This window comes from Aythya fuligula, chromosome Z (assembly GCF_009819795.1).
Source record: "Aythya fuligula isolate bAytFul2 chromosome Z, bAytFul2.pri, whole genome shotgun sequence".
Classification (NCBI taxonomy): Eukaryota; Metazoa; Chordata; class Aves; order Anseriformes; family Anatidae; genus Aythya; species Aythya fuligula.
Window position 1 is genome coordinate 35,310,669 of NC_045593.1, and position 19,637 is coordinate 35,330,305.

A 19,637-nucleotide genomic window follows, 5' to 3' on the forward strand; every position below is an offset into this window, starting at 1 on the left:
ACAGCGCGTTTATATACGCATGCACATAACACGCAAACACTTCTATTGCTTTCTTTTTATTTCCTCCATTTCACCCATAGAAGGAACTATTCACTTTATTACAGAGGCCAGAATGGTGCTTCTTCTGGAATCTGACTGCTCAGCTTATTACTGGGTAAAACTGTGTCTTCGTTCCCCTGGAGTTCAACATATGCTGTCAACAGAACCTGGGCTGCCCTCCTCATCTTTTCTTCTCCTCTCCAAAAGAACTCATTTCCTATCTACTGTCAAAATGTGTTGCTTCTGGACTGACCACCAGCCTGCCTTCTAATATATTGTTTAAAGAAAAAAAAAAAGATTATTTATTAATATAATACTTTGTACTTGTACTGTGAGTTGAAATGTTTATAAATAAGTGCACTAAACTCATGAGAGTGGGATTACACCTCCTGCAATGCTGATCTTTTGCAAATTCCATTGAACTAAAAATAAAGTTGATGCAAGGCTTAAGGAACAATAATTAACATCTAATTAAAATCTGAACGACTAGATTGAAGAGATTTAACATGAAGGATTCTAGCATCTCCTTGAATGTGTTCAGCTGTTATCTGGAGTCGTGTCTCCAGATACGTTGCATTGTGACTATAAGTATTTAGAAGCCATTTTAGCATAATTTATTTTAACTATAACTCCTTTAAAGACAGTGTTCCTTGTAAGCATGTATGTGCTATGACTGCACAGTATGTATTTTGGATGTATTCATGCACCTGACCTGACAGAAAGCACTCCTTGTAAAGTATACATAAACTTTTTTGGATTATTAAGGTGCTGGTGGTGATGGTCTGATATTATGAGAATCCTGCATTGTATTCTGTGGTATTCAAATGAATTATATGCTCCTTGGATCCAAATTCCATTACAAGAGAGATTGCTTCTGGCACAAGGATAAACCACCTTATGAGGTTTCTCATTAGTGTAACATAACCACAGATGCCCAGAATCTCCCCTGAATTGTTCCAGGATGTTTCTGTGAGGGCAGTGGTGGAAGCTTCTCTTTGGGAAAGGCTGGTTTTGATAAAAACCTTACTAAATAATGCAACCTTGAAAATCTGAGGAGTTGAAAGTCTGAATTTGTTACTGTTTAGATTACTACATTTGTTACACATTTGTTAATGAAACATAACATTGATGTACGTTTGCCCAACACAACATACAACATAAATAAGTGAAGCATCTTCAAAGCATCAATGATGCTGGAAATCTGACTTATGGTTTGGGTTTCATATCACTTTTTCTTTCTGCTGATTGTGTTCCCAATTTACTCCTCACCTCATTTCTTTTAGCAGTTTTTTGCTTCCTGTCCTCAGTGGGCATTCTATTACTCTCTCTCCTTTCCCCAGTTTCCCCCCTCCTTATCATTAGTGTCTTTCCATCAGTTTCTCAGCCTACTTTCACTTTTTTGTTTCTCACCTTGCCTTACTTCATTCTAATAAACAGCTAGAGACTAAATGAAGAACCCTTGTCAGAAGGCTTTGTAGTAGCTGATACATTGATTACACCTCAGTCCTGTTAAGTCTTTGATACTTAGGGACAGTAAATATCAAAGTCAGTATCTGTAATCACCAATTAATCAAATACTGAAAGCTGTATCTTTATGCCTATGAATGCGCTAACTTTTATCCAGCCTGTTTTGTAAGCATTATTAATTTTGTAAAAACTTACAGTCAAGATCTGATGCTGATTATCTTGAATGCCAAAGTTAGTGTATAATCATTTAACCTTTCAGTAACCTTTCTTAATGGAGAAATTTCTTTCTTGACCCTTTCAAGCAATGGTGTAAATATCTGCCTTTGTCCACTTAGAATTTTTCATACATTTCTATCTGTGGTAGGTGGGTAATCTGTTAAGATGAAACCTGTGCTAATATATAAGAAGGTTCACTCAGTAGACATGATGCCAAAGCTGGCTCAGTCAGTGAGTGCAGACTCTTAAATGCTGTAGTTACAAAAAGAATGCATTGTCCAATAACAGAAAATAAAAAATAGTTATCATGGTACCTTGTTTGTTTGATATTTTTTTCTCAGATACTCATGAGGTTATCTCCGTGCAGTATCTTAGAAAAAGGAGTCATTGTATCAGATAACCACTCCATAGCTTGGATGTGACTGTATTGTTTGATATTGTCTGCATTGTAAGCTGTTGTAACACAGATAAGCCCATTCAGAAGCACAGCTGTTAAACTGCCAATAATCATGTGGGTTGCAAAAGGAATTCATGAAGTGAATATCATGAAAGATTAGGAATTGTCTGGAGCCTTACTTTTTGTGCTGGTTGTTTTAATTTCAAAAACTAACAAGTGCTAGGCAAGTGAGCCTATACAATAGGATTTAATAAAACAAACTTAATTACACAAATATCTTAGTAGCAAGCACAGAATCAAAACATTTTATATTAATTACATTTAAACTAAAAAACCCTCTAAAATGCTAAATCTTTTTAGTCTTTTTCACTTAACTGCTTAGTATTCCATCATTATAAAGCATCTCCTCAAACATTTGTTATTCTTACTGATCACTTACAGAGAAAAAAAAACAAACAAACAACACTATATTAGTGCAAGAATCTTGTATTGGCATCGAGGGAGACATTTCTGCCCAGATACTGCATTTGGTGGGCCTTGTAGTTGAGGACCTGGAAAAGGAAGGGTTATCTACAACTTGAGCGAGTTTATTATGGCTTAGTGATTTGCTGATTGATTTCATTTGCTGTCAGTTAAGGCTCTCTTAATGTCAGTTTTCTTTGCATAATGCCTTGAAATAAAGACTGATGAAGTTTTTCAGATTGATGCCGCTTACATAAACTGACCCTGATTTGCCCTTCTGCATGACAATATAAGTGACAGCAGTTAGAGGAAAATATAGCAATGAATATGCAACTTAAGGATTAAGAAAAACACAGTAAACCTTTCAGAATATAAAATTAGGTATAAAAAACTGTATGTTGTGTTAATTTCACAATTGTCTTATATTTAAGAAATAGGCCAGGATAACATCTTAAGTGGTATACCACTCAAGTGAAATTCCAAGAGGATGAGTTATGAAAGGATTAAAAGCTAACTTTTTTTTTTTATCCCAAATTCTTCCAATTTGTCATTAATTAATTACCTATATATATAAAATAAATACATATAACCTATATTTATGTTTTAGTAAACTTTGTCTCATAAATTCACATATCTTGTTACCTATGAGTTTTCTCTTTTACGTACTTACATGTATCTTGCAGCAATGCTAATGAAGTACTTTGAAACTATTGTCCTGATTTTTCAGTTGCTGAATTGTTTGATGGTCTAGTGATAGGTACCGCTAGCATCCTAAGGTCACAAATTCCAACACTTTCATTAGACTGTGAAAAGCGTTCATTTTTTAGAATTGGTAAGTACTATTGCTGTAAGTGTTCCAAGACAAAAGCATCTGAAATAGGGCACTCATTTTTTATTGAATACTGTCCACTGTAGAACCCAATTTTATTGTAATCTTCCTTAACGCTTACCTTGCTATAGTCTCTTCCACAGAAGCCAAATGGTGGTAAGAAATTAAGGGCTAGAGAGAAAAGGGTGAGGACTAGAGAGTGCTAAATTAATGGAAAGATGAGTGGAGAGCTGTTTTGTAAACCTGAACAATAGGGATACACAGCTCGCATGTTGGCAAGTTCACCTGAAAAGGATTGAGTCTTTCATGGCTTTTGAAAAGATAATGTCCATGGAAAGACCACCATTTATTTATTGTCCTGGAGCCTTGATAGAACGCATACCCAGAGTCCTTTGAATGGCTTCCACATCACAGTCAGTTTTGACAAAATACAGTTCTAAATTAAAGATGAAGAGGAAGCAGTTGCCCACTCCCATTGTGGGGAAAACTCTCAATGCCCACTTAATTCTTGAAGACTATAATTTAGTTTGGAGTTCTTTCTCTTCAGAGGCAGATTATTTTAGAATGGGATGTATTCGTGTGTCCTCTTCCTGGTCATGACACATAACACTAAAGGGAAAGATTAGAGAGCATGATGCCCTTGCTACTGTCTACAGTGCCAGAGTTTCTTTCCAGCCAGCTTCCCATTCTCAAAGCAATCATCCCATTTTTAAAATAAATTTAATATTTTGCAAAGCTAAAGGTTACAAGTTGAAGTTTAAATTCTGAAGTTTTTACAACTGCTTGCAAAGAACACGAGAGTGAATTTTGAGCAGTGAGTCTTCTACATGTCAAAATGTGATGTTTGTCTGTACCTTGGCAAAGGTCACTACTCTAGATGCTTGATTTGTTCTGCATTTATTCTGTGTGAGACTTGCTGAAGATTTTAGTCCTTTGGGAAATAGGTTGTGGGACTGAGTAAACATTTAACGCCTAGAGGGCACATAGAATAACAGTAAGTCTGGTTGTCCCTGCTTATAAACTGGTTAGACAGGGGTAAACAAAGGAAAAAGTATAAGAAACAGGAAAACAATGTCTCTAAAATCTCTCCCATTCTCCAACATTTTAGCTCAAGGACCTCCTGAAACAAAGGTCATGCTTCTGTATTCAGTGGCCTTCAATGTTTTCATTTTTTCTTCTTCTCCATTTATTGTTCCATTGCTTTTTGAATCTATATAAAGTTAAGTATTCATATGACTTGTGGAAAGGACTACCATGGCTTAACTATGTACTTTCTGAAAAAATATGTTATCTGTTTGTTTTGCAAATGGCTTCTGCTACTTCATTTAATGTTCTCTCATTCTTGTATTAAAAGAAAGAGTGCATAATTATTCTCAGTTCACCTTCTTTATACTACCTGTGCTTTGGCATCATGTGTCATAGTATCCTCTAAGAAACAGCCGGAAAAGAGCAGGTTGAGAGCCTGTGGGTAAAAATCAAGGATTGGACCAACAAAGGACACCTTGTGGTTGGGGTTTACTACAGGTCACCTGACCAAGGGGAGCCTGTGGATGGGGTCTCCTTGCTCCAACTACAAGAAATGTGCTTACAGGCTCTCATCCTCCTGGTGGACTTCAACCACCCATGTGTTTGCTGGGAAATCCATGTGTCAGGCAGTAAGCAATCCAGAAGACTCCTGGAGTCCACTGAGAAAAAATTCCTTGTCCGGGTATAAGACAGACCATCCAGAGAAGAAGACTTAATGGAACTGGTTTGCTCACCAATGCAGAAATGCTCATTAAAGAGGTTAAGACTGGAGGAAGCCTGGGTTGCAGTGACTATGCCCTGGTTGAGTTTGTGATCTTGACGGATATGGGCCTGGCTAAGAGTAAAGTCAGGATCCTGAACTTCAGGACTCCTGAACTGGAAGCCAACTTCCAGCTGTTCAAAGAATTAGTGGACGAGTTCCCATGGGACACAGTCCTTAGGGACAGAGGATCTGATCAGAGCTGGCAACTCTTTAAGGATGTTTTCCTTAGAGAGCATGAGCTCTCTATTCCCATATGTAATAAATCAAGCAGAGATGGTAGGAAACCAGCATGGTTGAACAAGGACCTGCTGGTCAAACTTAGGCAAAAGAAGGAAATGCACAGAGGGAAACAGGGCCATGTGCCCTGGGAAAGATACAGAAATGCTGTCCGGATGTGCAGGGAAGGGATCAGGAAAGCCAAGGCACTGACAGAACTAAACATGGTGAGGGACACAAAGAATAATAAGAAGGGGTTCTACAGGTACATTGGCTGCAAAAGAAAGACTAAGGAGAGCGTACTGCCTCTGACAAATGAAGACGGTGAACTGATAACAACAGATGTGGAGAAGGCAGACAGCTTAACAACTTCTTTGCCTCAGTCTTCATTGGTGGTTAGGCTTCCCACAACTCTTTGAGTCTTCTTTGAAGAAGTCTTAAGACTTCTAGGCAGGATCTGGGCCTGATGCAACTTAACAACTACAAGTCTGTGGGGCTTGATGACATTTATCTCAGGGTCCTGAGGGAACTGACTGATGCAGTTGCCAAGCTACTCTCCATCATATTTGAAAAATCATGGCAGTCAGGCAAAGTCCCCCAGTGGCTGGAAAAAGGGAAACATCGCTCCCATTTTTAAAAAAGGAAGAAAGGAAGACCTGAGGAACTACAGACCAGTGAGCCTCACCTCTGTGCCTAGAAAGATCATGGAACAGATCCTCCTGGAAGCAATGTCAAGGCACACACAGGATAAGGAGGTGATCCAGGACAGCCAGCATGGCTACACCAAGGACTAATTGTGCCTGACTGGTCTGGTGGCCTTCTATGATAAAGTGGCTGTATCAGTCGGCATGGCAAGACAGACTGATGTTATCTACTTGGACTTTTGTAATGCTTTTGACATGATTTCACATGACATCCTAATCTCTAAATTGGAAAGATGTGGCTTTGAAGGGTGGACCATTTGGTGGAGAAGGTATTGGCTCGATGGCTGTACCCAGAGATTAGTGGTCAGGTGGGGGCTGCTGACAAGCAGTGTCCCTTGGGGGTCTGTATTGGGACTGGTGCTTTTCAGTATCTTCAGTGACATAGATGATGGGTTTGAGTGCACCCTCAGCAAGTTTGCAGATGACCCCAACTGAGTGGTGCAGTCGATACAACAGAAGGAAGAGATGCCATCCAAGCTTGAAAAGTGGGCCCATGGGACCTGCATAATGATCAACAAGTCCAAGTGCAAGGTACTGCACCTGGATTGGGACAACCCCAGGCATGAGCAGACTGGGAGAGGAACTCATTGAGAGCAGCCCTGCAGAGAACCCTTGGGGGTTCTGGTGAAAAAGCTCGACATGAGCCAGCAGTGCGTGCTTGCAGCCCAGAAGACCAACTGCATCCTGGACTGCATCAACAGAGGGGTGGGCAGCAAGTGGAGGGAGGTGATTGTCCCTCTTTGCTCTGCCCTTGTGAGGCCCCACTTGGAGTGCTGTGTACAGATCTGGGGCCCCCAGCACAAGAAAGATGTGGATGTGTTAGAGCAAATCCAGAGGAGAGCCACAAACAATGACTTAAAAAGGACTTTCTCCATCTAGTGATAATACTTTGCTCTAGTGTATTTTAACACTTTGCCCTGGGGTGTTTTAATTCTCATCCTACTATTAAATAATACTTTAGGCTCTGTAGGCAAATTCGTCTCACCAAGGACAGTCCTCCTTAGTTTTCTTCTTTCAGTGGTCCTATAAACATCCAGCTTTATAGACATAATTCCAAATGTCACTATATCCTTTCCTCATATTCTTCTAAGGAGTTGGATCCAGTTGTTGCCTATTGGCCAGACAAGGGAATGGACCTTATTTGCCAGAATCCCAACCTAATTATTTAAATTCTATTCTGGAATCTGATGGTATTTTTCCATGTAATACAAAATCATTTGGTGCATTTGCTGAAGACAAATCAGAGAATCAGTGTCTTCTAAAATTTTATCTAAAAAAGCTCATCAGATAACAAGTATTTAAATTGTCTGAATGAAGACAACTGGAGCTTTTTGAATGGAAGAGTTGTCTCTTGTCTGCGTCTTACAAGCTGTTCCAAGTGAGCAACTTTCTCACTTAGCTTGCAGACCTCTTGCAGAGAAGGGGCTTAAAACCAGACTCTTGTATTGTGGTGTCTCTTACTCATCCACGAGTTTTTATCGTGTGTTGATTGGGATTTACCCTTCTGAGTTGATGTAACCCATCTTCTATATGACCAATACCAAAAAGGTAGGCAAACAGAATGAGTTTTTCTTGACAAGGTTTTTCTTCAGCTATGCATGAGTTGTTGGTAGAACTAGACATTCAGGGATGACAAGGACCATTTTTCTATTCTTCTTCAGACTATGATGAAAGCAAGACTTGGAAGGAAAATATTTATTTCATACCAAGCTTAAAGATAGTCAATTATCAGCCTTGGTGTTAGTACCACATTTGGCAGATATTATCAATATTTTCCAACTTTTGTTTTGGAACAAAGAATGCTAATGTGTTTGTTCATTGTGAAGGTCGGTAGTAGATGTACTGTGCTCATACAATTTCCTTGACTCTTCAGATTTTACAAGAGACATTGTCCCTGCAGTTTCTAATACAACATTTTCATGGTATAAATCAGGAACCAGGTCTTGAAATCAAGTCTGATTGAAGCCAATCCCTATGTTTTTTTTTGTTTTGTTTTGTTTTGTTTTGTTTTGTTTTAATACAAAATTTGGTATGAAGCAAATAAGTTACATCACTGAGTTTAGACAGAATGAATAGAGAACACTTGTCCATGTGGCTATGGCCATTAGAGTTTGTTCATTTATCTGAACACTGCAGTTAAGTTTTTCTAGATCATTACTTCATCATTGCTTCGTGTGTCTGAGACTGACTGATGCTTTTTTGTATGCTGGCATAATGAATTTATGCACATAACTGGTTTTTGGGTGAGAGGCAGAAGTGAAAGATTGGTTTGCTATCCAAGGTAACAAGTATACTTTCAGGCCTCCTGACAAAATGAGGAAACATTGCATTAAGTAGGATGAAATATTTTTGTTGAATTAGAATGCAGTACTACCATGAGCACTTCATAAGAAAAGCAGGAGAAATTGACTGTATCAAAAAAATTTGTAGCATTCTAGTCCCTGGGTTCCATTAGACCAGGGCATTCACCTACAACCTGATATGAAGATAGACATAGTAATGATTGTTTATAACCACATAATAGCAGTTCTCATATCCACTCTATCTACTCAAAGGGACCTTTGTCACTCCTAACAAATGGCAACTACAGCAGATTATCTTCATCTTTTTGCATGGAAAATATGAGATGGACAGATTTCCCTCTGATTGCATATTTTATTTTATTTTTTGTCTTAATTCAGTTTGAAGATGTTTTAATCTAAAACTAGGGGTTAGACTAGGGTTAGACTAGGTGATCTATATTAGTCCCTTCCAAATTGGGATATTCTGTGGTTGACAAGCTGCTTCCTGTGGCCAGAAAGGAATAAACTAAGTCCCTTCATAGCTCTAGTCAAAATATTTAAGGAAATCTCTGTACTGAGCCTAGCTTTTGGAGGATGATCATATTCATTAGTTGGAGTCAGCGACAGACCTTTTCTACAAGGGTTAAAACTAAACTGATATTTTTTCAAGAGTCCTAAAAAATATATGTCTCAATAGCGTCTATTTTCCTTTAGAGCATTTTCTTTACTAAAAGTAATTGAAATTGGTCTTAATGGAGTACCTTTTAAAGCCAGTAAAGGAACTGTATTTTAATTTTCAGTAAATTTGGTTTTACTAGCATTTTGACAAATAGTCATTGAGTTAGTTGTTTTGTTTAGATAGTTCGTGCATAGCATTTCAGAAGAAAAAAAGTCACTCAGATCTAGTACTCACATTCAGTGTGAGGTTGTTTCAGATTTTCCTGTTTAATAACCTCATAGATTAATGTGTGCTTCTCTCCGTGCCTTATGCTGTTCTCATACACATACAAATCCAATTAATCTATTAGACTTCAGACAGTTTTGACTTACTGTTTAGGTAATTTTTATTTAGAAAAAACATTCACTGTTCTTTTTTTTGTTTGTTTGTTTGTTTGTTTTGTACCAGATATCTTATTGGTATGTAGGAGTGCCGTACAATGAGAAAGAATAAGCTTATGTTTATTGATTCTGTTTCTATAGACTTTGTTGTAAAAATAGAATTCTGTACTTAAACTTTTATACATCTTCTGGTTGCAAGATGTCACTCCAATAGACAAAAAGCAACATGATCCAGTTACAAGCAGCTTCTACCTCCACTTGATATTTACATGGATTTTGACAACGTTTTAATCTCGTGTCACCTTAATACTGAATGCTTGATAGGACACTGCAGGTTTTTGAACCTTTATGCTACCTTTTAGTAGAATAAAATACAACTGCTGCTGTTTAGTTCCTCTTATTAGTAGAATGTTGTGCTCATTCTGGGGACATCTCACACTTAGAGTTTGCTATTATTTTCCGTGACTACCTGTCCCTCTTTGTTCCCTGCCTAGAATATATGTGGGAAGAGAAAGCTGAAAGAAATATATCAGTGTGGAACTTCTTTCACTTTTCATTTTTTTCTTCCCCAAACCATTTTTTTTGAAAATTATTTTCCCTCCTGACTGACTAAAACATTCTTTTTGTATCAGCAGTTTGAGTAGGGGTATAATATATTGGTAGCATATTCCCTTAGCTGTAGCTTAAACAGTGTGTTCTTTGGGGCAGCAATTGTTTTTCCTTTACATATTACATGCAGGTATGCTTGGCTTTGTGCAACAGACAGTGAGAATGATATTTTGCATGTAAGTGTGTCCTGGTTTCAGTTAGGACAGAGTTAATTTTCTTCCTAGTAGCTGGTAGAATGCTATGTTTTGGCTTAGGATGAGAAAAGTGCTGATAACACCCCGATGTTTTAATTGTTGCAGAGCAGTGCTTATACTAAGCCAAGGACATCTCAGCTTCTTGCTCTGTCCTGCCAACAGGCAGGCTGGGGGTGCAGCAAGAGCTGGGAGGGAACAGACCCAGGACAGCTGACCCAAACTGGCCAAAGGGGTATTCCATACCATCTGGGGTCATGCTGAACAATAGATAGGGGTGGCTAGCGAGGGGGAAGGGAGCTGGACTGCTCGGGGTTAGGCTGGTCAGCAGGTGGTGAGCAATTGCATTGTGCATGTGCAAATGTTTGTACACATTATTAGTAGTAGTACTATTATCATCATTGTTATTATTATTATTGTTGTTATTATTATTTTCCTGTCTTAATAAACTGTCTTTATCTCAACTCACGGGCTTCACTTTCCCGTTTCTCTCCCCCAACCCAGAGAGGGAGTGGGGAGGGTGAGTGAACGGCTGTGTGGTGTTTAGCTGCCGGCCGGGTTAAACCACGACAAAGTGTTGTCAGCCTATAAAAATATGCATTTTGTTAATCCTGTGAAGTGGTAATTTGCTTGCACGGTCCATTACTGAGTAGTAAAGGTTACAGATAGCTACTTTGCTGTAAAATTATCAGGATTCTTTCTACGTGATTATACCAACAAACCCATTGCTTGATAGTCTTAATCTGTCAGTTTCCAAATCAATGTTATTTCTGAAACTCTTCTACTTTGTAATAATTTTGTTGGCAATTGTTGTTATGCCCATCCACTGTGGTTTCCAGTAGAGGTACTTTCCTTTCAGTCTCTATTTCAAAGCTCCCTTTTCAATTTTCTGGTAGGAAGTCATGTCATTACCTCTTGTAGAGAATCTTGCCTTTTATTTAGAGCTTCATTCCCTTGGGCTATCTTCTGAGAACTTTGGGGTAAAGTAATTGTTATTGAAGGAAAGGGGATAGAGTTAGGCCCCGTGTGTGGCACTGAATCATGTTGGGTTGGAAAAAAAAAAAAAAAAAAGTTGTAACAGAGCTGACCTGCTTTTTGGCACATTTAAATTGTGCATGCCACGCTCGAATGGAACCCAACAAAAAGTTTAGTGTCGAAATGAGATACAAGGAGAATAGATCATTAAAGAAGTGCCAAACAGCTGCAAAAGTGCAATTTTGCTGAATGCTGATTCCCTTGAGTTTTTTTCCTGATTCCTGAGAAGCTGCTGTATTTACATCCTCCACTGATGTTGCCACTAGACATTTTGGACTATGGGTCAAGGCAGACAGAATGGGATTTCAAATGTTTAAGTATATGATGGAAATGAATTTTAATCCCTTTTCCCTAAATACAGAAAACTTAAATGTCTATTAATCTGAAATCTTGCTTCTAAGAAAATTGAAAATTAATTGGGGTATGTTTTAACTTGTGGACATTTTAAACTAATCTTATTTATTATAAATATATATTTATTTATAGTTTGAAGCAAGGCAGCAATGACAGGCATTGTATAGGTTATCTATTAATCATATAGAACTCCAATCTGTGGAGTTTTATTTTCACACCAGTTGCCTTTGCCTGCACTGCACTTCAGCCAAATTCTGTACCCTAAAAAGAATTCTCTGTCTTTTCAGATTCTCATCTAAGCACCTTGTTATAGTGAAGTTAATCTTTCATTCTTCTGAAGCCCATTCATTATTCCTTCTCTTGTTCTTTTTCATCTTTTTGTATATGTTGCCCTTAGGTAAATTTACTACCTACTAATATTCTTTCTAGTTCAAGAATTTCCTGAAGGGAGAACCTAGCAGGCAAATGTTAATTTTGACTTTTTTTTTTAATACTTCTTTTAAGCACATTGTGCAAAGTAGATGATCTTGTTATTCTGGCTGCTGTATGTGATGTTACAAATGAAATGCTTACATTGTCAGGCTGTTAGTCTGTGTGATACCTTTTTGTAAGCATCATTTCACACCAGGTCGCCTTTAGCTTTATTCCCTCTAAACAGGAGATACAGTTCTGGGATAACAGCAAGTCCTGAATGATCCTGTGTCAATCATACTGTATGGAAGTTAAAATATAGAAATTGGTTCTTAATCACTGGGTATTTTATTCGTAGCTGTAGAATAGTCTAAAACCTTAAATGCATACTTCCATTTGCAATTATTTAGAATTCATAATATGTATAAAAATGGCTTGTTTTAAACTGTGTTCATTCTCATTAGAGAAGTACTGAGGGTAAGGATGACAACATGTATGGTGTTTTAATTTGGAATAAAAAATAAAATTTTTATAATGTATAATAAACATTAAAACTTTGATGAGAGATCTGCTAATTTGCATATGCTGATCTGTATATTTCATGTAACATTTCTATTATGACTGAACTGATAACAACTGAAGTTTGAGTAACCTCTGAATTTCATAAATTAATTTAAAAAATAAGCTGAATTTTCTTCACATGTTGTGTTTCATGTTTCTTAAAGGTTGTTGTGTACTAGTTAGTACAATGCTATTTTTAATTTAAGTTTTTCTAAATATTGGAGTCTTCCAGTCTGGTAAATTTGTATGTGAAAAAGCTGTTTTAACGGCATTGTAAAGCACTGTGTGCCTTAAAATTTATGGTTCTAGAAGTGGTGTACAGAAGGAGATGATAAGTTATTCAAAAGTAAACAGGGAATATTCATTCTTTTTTTCTGGGTCTTCTGGAGGACTATCTCTAATGTTAAGTGTCCTCAATCCATTTTAAGATTAATCTGAAGAAATAAAGCACAGCTTAAATTGTGCAATTTTGCTCTGCTGTTCACTAGTTTGTAGTATGTGAACAGCATTAAATTAGTTTGTCTCATTTGTACTCTCAACTCAAGCTTGTCAGCTGCACCAACCTGTAGCATAAGCCAGAAGTATGTATGAATCATAGAACCATAGAATAACCCAAGTTGGAAGGGACCCACAAGCATCATTGAGTCTGACTCCTGGCACCACACAGGTGTAGCCAAAAATTCAGACCATATGACTAAGAGCACAGTCCAAACACTTCTTAAATTCGTACAGGCTTGGTGCTCTGACTACTTCCCTTTGGGAGCCTCTACCAGTGCCCAATCACCCTCTTGGTGTAGATCCTTTTCCTGATATCCAGCCTGACCCTCCCCTGTCCCAGCTCCATGCTGTTCCCTCAGGTCCTGTCGCTGTCCCCAGAGAGCAGAGCTCAGCGCTTGCCCCTCTGCTCCCCTCCTGAGGGAGCTGCAGGCCGCCATGAGGCCTCCCCTCGGCCTGCTCTGCTCGGGGCTGAACAAACCAAGGAACCTCAGCTGCTCCTCATACATCTTCCCCTCTAGACCCTTCACCATCTTTGTAGCCCTATGAGTACCTTCATATTAAAGATGAAACATCTGTGAAAAGGTCATAAGAACCTTCTTCCTTATGTCTGCTTTGATAAACATCATCTGTTAATTTCACTTAAAATATGTTTATTTTTTGTTGAGTTTCATATGTTTTCTTTTATCTATTTACATGCTTATCTGCCTGTCTTCAGAGAATGGAGCACCAATAGGTGGCTATGCATATGGCTTTGCAATGCTTTTGTCTTGTGGCTTTTTTTTAACAAGTTGGGGAATCAGGCAAAAGGACAAAGTGTGAAATGTTCAGAATCTTCACAGTTCCATTTCCTAAGAAATCAGGATTTGAAATTTAAAATACTTTATTCCTTTACCAAGGGAATATCACTTTCTTCAATTTTTCAAAATGTTCTGATTCAGTTCAAAGATAGTTAAAGCGTTTATTGGAATTTCTAGACTAGGATGCTGTCTTAAACAACAACAAAAAAGTTCCTTAGATGTACTGAGGCTCAATGTAACTTGTCCATTGAAAACTACACTTGAAAATAGAACTTTGTCACTCTTGCAAATTTCATGAAAATTTCAGGAGAAAATTGCAATTTTCAAGACAAAAGCATGCTTTCTCACAGAATCACAGAGCAGTTGAAGTTGGAAGGGACATCTGGAGGCCATTTAGTCACTCCAGTCAAGCAGGGCTACCTAGAGCCAGTTGCCCAAGACCATATCTAGATGGCTTTTGACCACCTCCAAGGAAGGATACTCCACACATTCCCTGTGCAACCTTGTTCTCATGCTCGATCACGTGCATAGTAAAGAAGCATTTCCTGGTGTTCAGACAGAACCTCTGCTTTCCATTTTGTGTCCATTGCCTCTTGTTCTGTCCCTGGCCACCACTGAAAAGAGCCTGGCTCCATCCTCTTTGCACCTATTCTTCAGGTATTTACATACACTGATGAGATTTCCCCTGAGCCTTCTGTCCTCCAGGCTGAACCGTCCCAGCTCTCTCAGCCTTTCCTCATAAGAGGAAAGGGTGCTCCAGGCCCTCAGTCATCTTTGTGGCCCTTTGCTGGACTCTCTCTGATATGTTCATGTCTCTCTTGTACTGGGAGGGCGCACAACTGGACTCATTGCTCCAGGTGTGGCCGTGCCAATGCTGAATATAGGGAAGGATTACTTCCCTCAACTTCTTGGCAATACTTTCTGTAATGCATTTCAGGACATTATTAGCCTTCTTTGCCACAAGGCCACACTGATGGCTAATGCTCAATTTGTTGTCCACCAGAGCCCCCAGTGCCTTTTCTGCCAAGCTGCTTTTTATGAGCTGGGTGGTCCCATACACATGTATTTGTACATGGGATTTTTCCTCCCCACATTCAGGACTTCTCACTTTGCCTTCTAACACATCATGAAGTTCATTTCAGCTCATTTCTACATCATGTTGAAGTCCCTCTGGATGGCAGCATGCCCCTCTGATCTATTTGACACTCCTCCAAGTTTTGTGTCATAAGTTATTGAGGGTACATTATTTCCTCATTATCCTGACCATTAATTAAGATGTTAAATAAGACTGGACCCACTGTGGGGTAAACCTCTAGTTACTGGCTTTCCAAGTAAACTTTGCACCACTGATCACTGCCCTTTGGGCTCTGTCATTCAACCAGTTTTCAGGTCACTGTCTGCCCACCCAGCCCATACATCAACAGCTTGTACATGAGGATCTTACAGGGGACCATGTCAAAGGCCTTACTGTAGTCCACATAAACAATATCTACCGCTCTTCTCTGATCCGTCAGGCTGGTCATTTTATTGTAGAAACTTAATGGGTTGGTCAAGCATGACTTCCCACTGGTGAACTCATGCTGACTACTCCTGATGATTTTCTTGTCCTTCATGTACCTGGAAATGGTTTCCAGGATTAGGTATTCCATCACCTACCCGGGGACTGAGGCAAGGATGACCATCCTGTAGTTCTCTCAGTCCTCCTTCCTACCCTTCTTAAAGACTGGAGAGGCATTTGCTTGCCATTAATATTCATGTGTTTCTTCCAATCACCATGACTGAACAGAGATTATAGAGTGGCTTCACAATGACATCTACTAGCTCCCCCAGCAGTCGTGGGTGCATCACGGTCCATGGATGTACGTCTGTCCAGTCTGCGCTGTACGTACTCCATGCCAACCTTAGGAATACATTTTTATCCTGTGAGTCGCAGTCAGTTACCTGGTGAAGTCATGCTTTTTTTTTTTTTTTTTTTTGGGAAGTCCTGACTTAGTATTGGAGCACTACAATTCTGACAATGAAAGCACTTCTACCATTATGACTTGCTTCGCCTATTTCAGTAGCATATGATGTAGAACTTTATGTAATAGTGAAGTCTTTTATAACATAAAACATGGGGTGGAGTGAAAGGTCACTGTAAAAACCAAGTTCAGCTGACTGCTTCTTTTTCTTTGATTAATGAAGAGTAATTCATTATAATTATTGCTGTTAAAACTGTAAAATCTTAAGTAATTTTAACCACTGTTAACTTGTATACCCTGTTCCATCCTTAGAATGACTTCGTAATCACAGGATCACAGGACTGCTAAGGTTGGAAGGGGTCATCTGGTCTAACCCTCCTGTTTAGGCAGGCCCACCTAGAGTCAGTAATGTTTAAAATTCATATTATCCAGCCTCAGAATTACCATGCCCTCCTTGGTTAAGTCTTCTCTCCACTACTCATCTATCTGAAAAGTTGTTAACTTTTAAAGAGGTCTGAGTTACATTAATATTGATTCCTATAATGTTCAGGGATCACTTCATCTGACTTCTCTGAATAGAAGTCGTGTTCTGATGTATATTTTAAAAATGTTTATATTTGTAATGGAAGGCAAATTTTTATTGTTTCAGATGTTCTGTTCCCAGTTTGCATGTCTCAGTATTGCCAATACATTCAAAACAGGAAGTGCTCGCTTAAGTGCAGATCTTGCAGATATGTATACATGTCAAGTTTTGTGCTATAAAAACTGATCAGGAGGATTGCTGAGTTATCTTACATCTTATTGCTATGTACACTTAACAAAAGAAAGCACTCCTTAGCAGGAGAGCAACAGAATTCTGCAGAGCAAGATGGCCCTTCTCTGAAATTCTATTAACAGGTATTGTTGGTTGTTGAACAATTTCCAGAACTGCGGATATATTTGTATCTGTAAGCCAAAAACAGGAATCTAAATTAAGCTGCTAGACTCCTTCAGGAACTTGTTTAATAATTATTTGATAGATCTTCTAATATGTCAGTGACCAGACTCTATCCCCATTTCATGAGTATCGAGTTTCCTAGTAAGTGAAACTTTTACTGTGGAAAACAGGTTTGTGACTCAATGTGCAACTGACATGAGCTATGGAAAATCATACATAAATGAACGCCTTCCAATGGCACATCTAAAAACCCAATGCATTTTCCTTCCCATGGCATTTAAAACAACTCTTCTGCGCACTCATTCTCAAGGATTTCATGTCACCCACTGGAAGACCCCAAAACACTGTTTTCCCTAACCTGACCCTGAGTGAGAGAAATCCAAGCTGACCCTGATGCTTTGATAGGGTGCTGGAATATGCAGAAAAGAATGCATACCTATGGTGCAAAAGTGCTACTTTGCACATTGCTAAAGAATTGTAAATAACTGAGAAATTGCTTCCTTCTGGGCTAAAAAAATCTAGGTGTTGTAGAAAAAAGTTTGCTATACCTGAAAATAAAAGCTGGAGAATTAATATGTTTTCTCTACATTGATTCCATTGATTTTTGGACTTTTTAGACAAGACAAAAAAAAAAAAAAGCTGAATTTCAGCGATGAAGGAAATGATACTGCTGTTTCAGATAACTGTATGGGCTTATAGTGGCTTTGGAAATGTAAGGTATGTATGGGCTGGATTTGGCTTTGATTTTTGATTTTGATTTTGGATTTTGAATTTGGATTTGGATTATATATGGGCTACATTTGGAAATGTAGGGCTATGTAGATTAGTGGCTTCACTAAGTTTGCGGTAGTGGGGGTGGAAGGAATCCTCTTTATGCATTCTAACTTAGTGATACCTTTAAATATCATGTGGGAAGTAATCAAAGGAACACACAAAATTTATTTTTTTTCCTGTGAGACACAGCTTCTTGAGACATATTGTTATAATCCTTGCTTATGAGTCGCAGGCCCACTCCATGGAGATATTTCCTCATATCTGATTTTAACATGTGGACAGTTGTTGCTATATGAAGGCTCTCATGCAGTTTTGTATGGAGTGTAAGTTGTATTCACATTGTTGTTTGGTATTGTTTGTCAAGGGCTGCAGCATTTTCGTGAAGTAGAATGTAAATGAAATAACTTTAAAATCAGAATCAGAGCTCACAGAGGCAAATTTATAAAACTATGTCAATCTACTTCTAGGACTAGCACTGTGGAATGGAAAATATTTTGGATATTCTTTCTGATGAGAAAAGATATGATGGTATTAATTTACCACTGTTTTCTACATTTAACAATGAAAAAATGTGTTTGACTCCAGATGCATCAAGTTTTTTTCTCAAAAGCAGTAGCATGTTTGAAAACAAAGAAAGGAAAATAGTAAAAATCTTTGTGAATGCCTGTTTGTGGTACTAAGTTTATTTTTGCCTATACCACAGAATTACATTCAAAAGACCAATTTCATATTATCCGTAATATGTTTATACAGTAGAAACTCGCTACAGGTCATTTCAGAAGGGAAAACTGTAACCTATAAAATGTGATTAACCAGTTGTAAGGAAGTCCAATAATCTCAACAGTGTTATACTATTTAGGGTAAATATAAAGTTACCAATACTGCCAAATCATTTGTACTCTCTTGTGCTGCTAACTTTATTATCAATCTGATCAATATTACACGGTTGGGACATTCTTCTACTATATACATGAAAACAATTATATTTTCCCAGCTATATAGTAATCAGATTATTTACTTTCAGGGTTCTGTAGGTTTACTCTGTTTCTTTTGTTTCTTCCAAATTAATTTTTTTTTTTAAACGTGGAGTGGGAGGATTAGTAACTCAAGTTGTTTTGATAGTATGAACATTAACCTGAAGCTGTATAGTGATTCTTTGGAGAAGATACGAACTTTAAGCTGAAACACTGTACTGATTCTTTATGAAAAGAAATTGAACTTGCACTGTCTTACATGTACAGAGAGTGAAAAGTAGTATCAGCTGCTCATGGCATGTTTGAAAATAGTTCATCAACACCTTCTAGTTAGGGTGCACAGCAATTTTCTTTAATGCTATTAATGTTTAAGATAACAGAAGGAAAATAAAGACCCATTTAAGACTTTTAAATGTTTGTCCTGAGAGTGAAATTTAGCTTGCCTTCTAACCTTTTGTTTGATTTCTTTGATTAATAAAAGTTAGCTCTTGTGTAATGAATTTGGGCATATGCTATTTGGCATTAAAGTATATCCTGCCTGGCACTGATTATTTATTTTACTTTTTAAAGGCCATGATTAAAAGTTTTGTGGATGTCTACCAGCTTGCAAGTTCCAGAGTTGACATGTTAGTGAGAAAAACAGCATCTCATCAGCTTCACACTGCAGTGCTAAAGTCCAAGCTCCAAACAGCTTGTCTTCATGAAAGTGAGAACTTACAATTGGTAAGTCTGCTTTTCAATGAATTTTTGTCGTTTGGATGTAGTTTCTGAGCATCTCCCTTCATGCTGTACAGTTTCTGCAGTGGCAAGAGAAACCTCTTGAGACTTTTTCAGAAGAGAAGGGGTGATAAAAGTTAACACAAGGATTAATTTTACTACCGTATCTTCTGGGAGAACCCGCTCTTTGTTGCTGTCACTGGAAAAGTACACATAGTGATTTCTGTCTTTGGCAGTACAACAACCAGCTGAATTTTGGACCTGAGGAATTTAACCGTCTAAAGATACAGCAGCCTATGAAAAGAAACCGTTATTAATTATGCGTGTAAAGACAGTGTTAATTAGGATGCATGATTTT

General features: G+C 38.1%; 1 protein-coding gene across 4 annotated transcripts in view; it reads left to right on the forward strand.

The window, feature by feature from the left end:
- Window positions 1-19,637, forward strand: part of CCDC171 (coiled-coil domain containing 171) — a 173,692-nt gene that overhangs the window by 132,588 nt on the left and 21,467 nt on the right. For 3 of the 4 annotated variants that reach the window (XM_032205832.1, XM_032205835.1, XM_032205833.1), the window contains one exon: window positions 19,133-19,285. In XM_032205832.1, the coding sequence (XP_032061723.1) occupies window positions 19,133-19,285 (153 nt within the window). Of the gene's footprint in view, window positions 1-104; window positions 324-19,132; window positions 19,286-19,637 lie in introns of those variants that run through there. The other variant, XM_032205834.1, reaches the window with a different exon arrangement.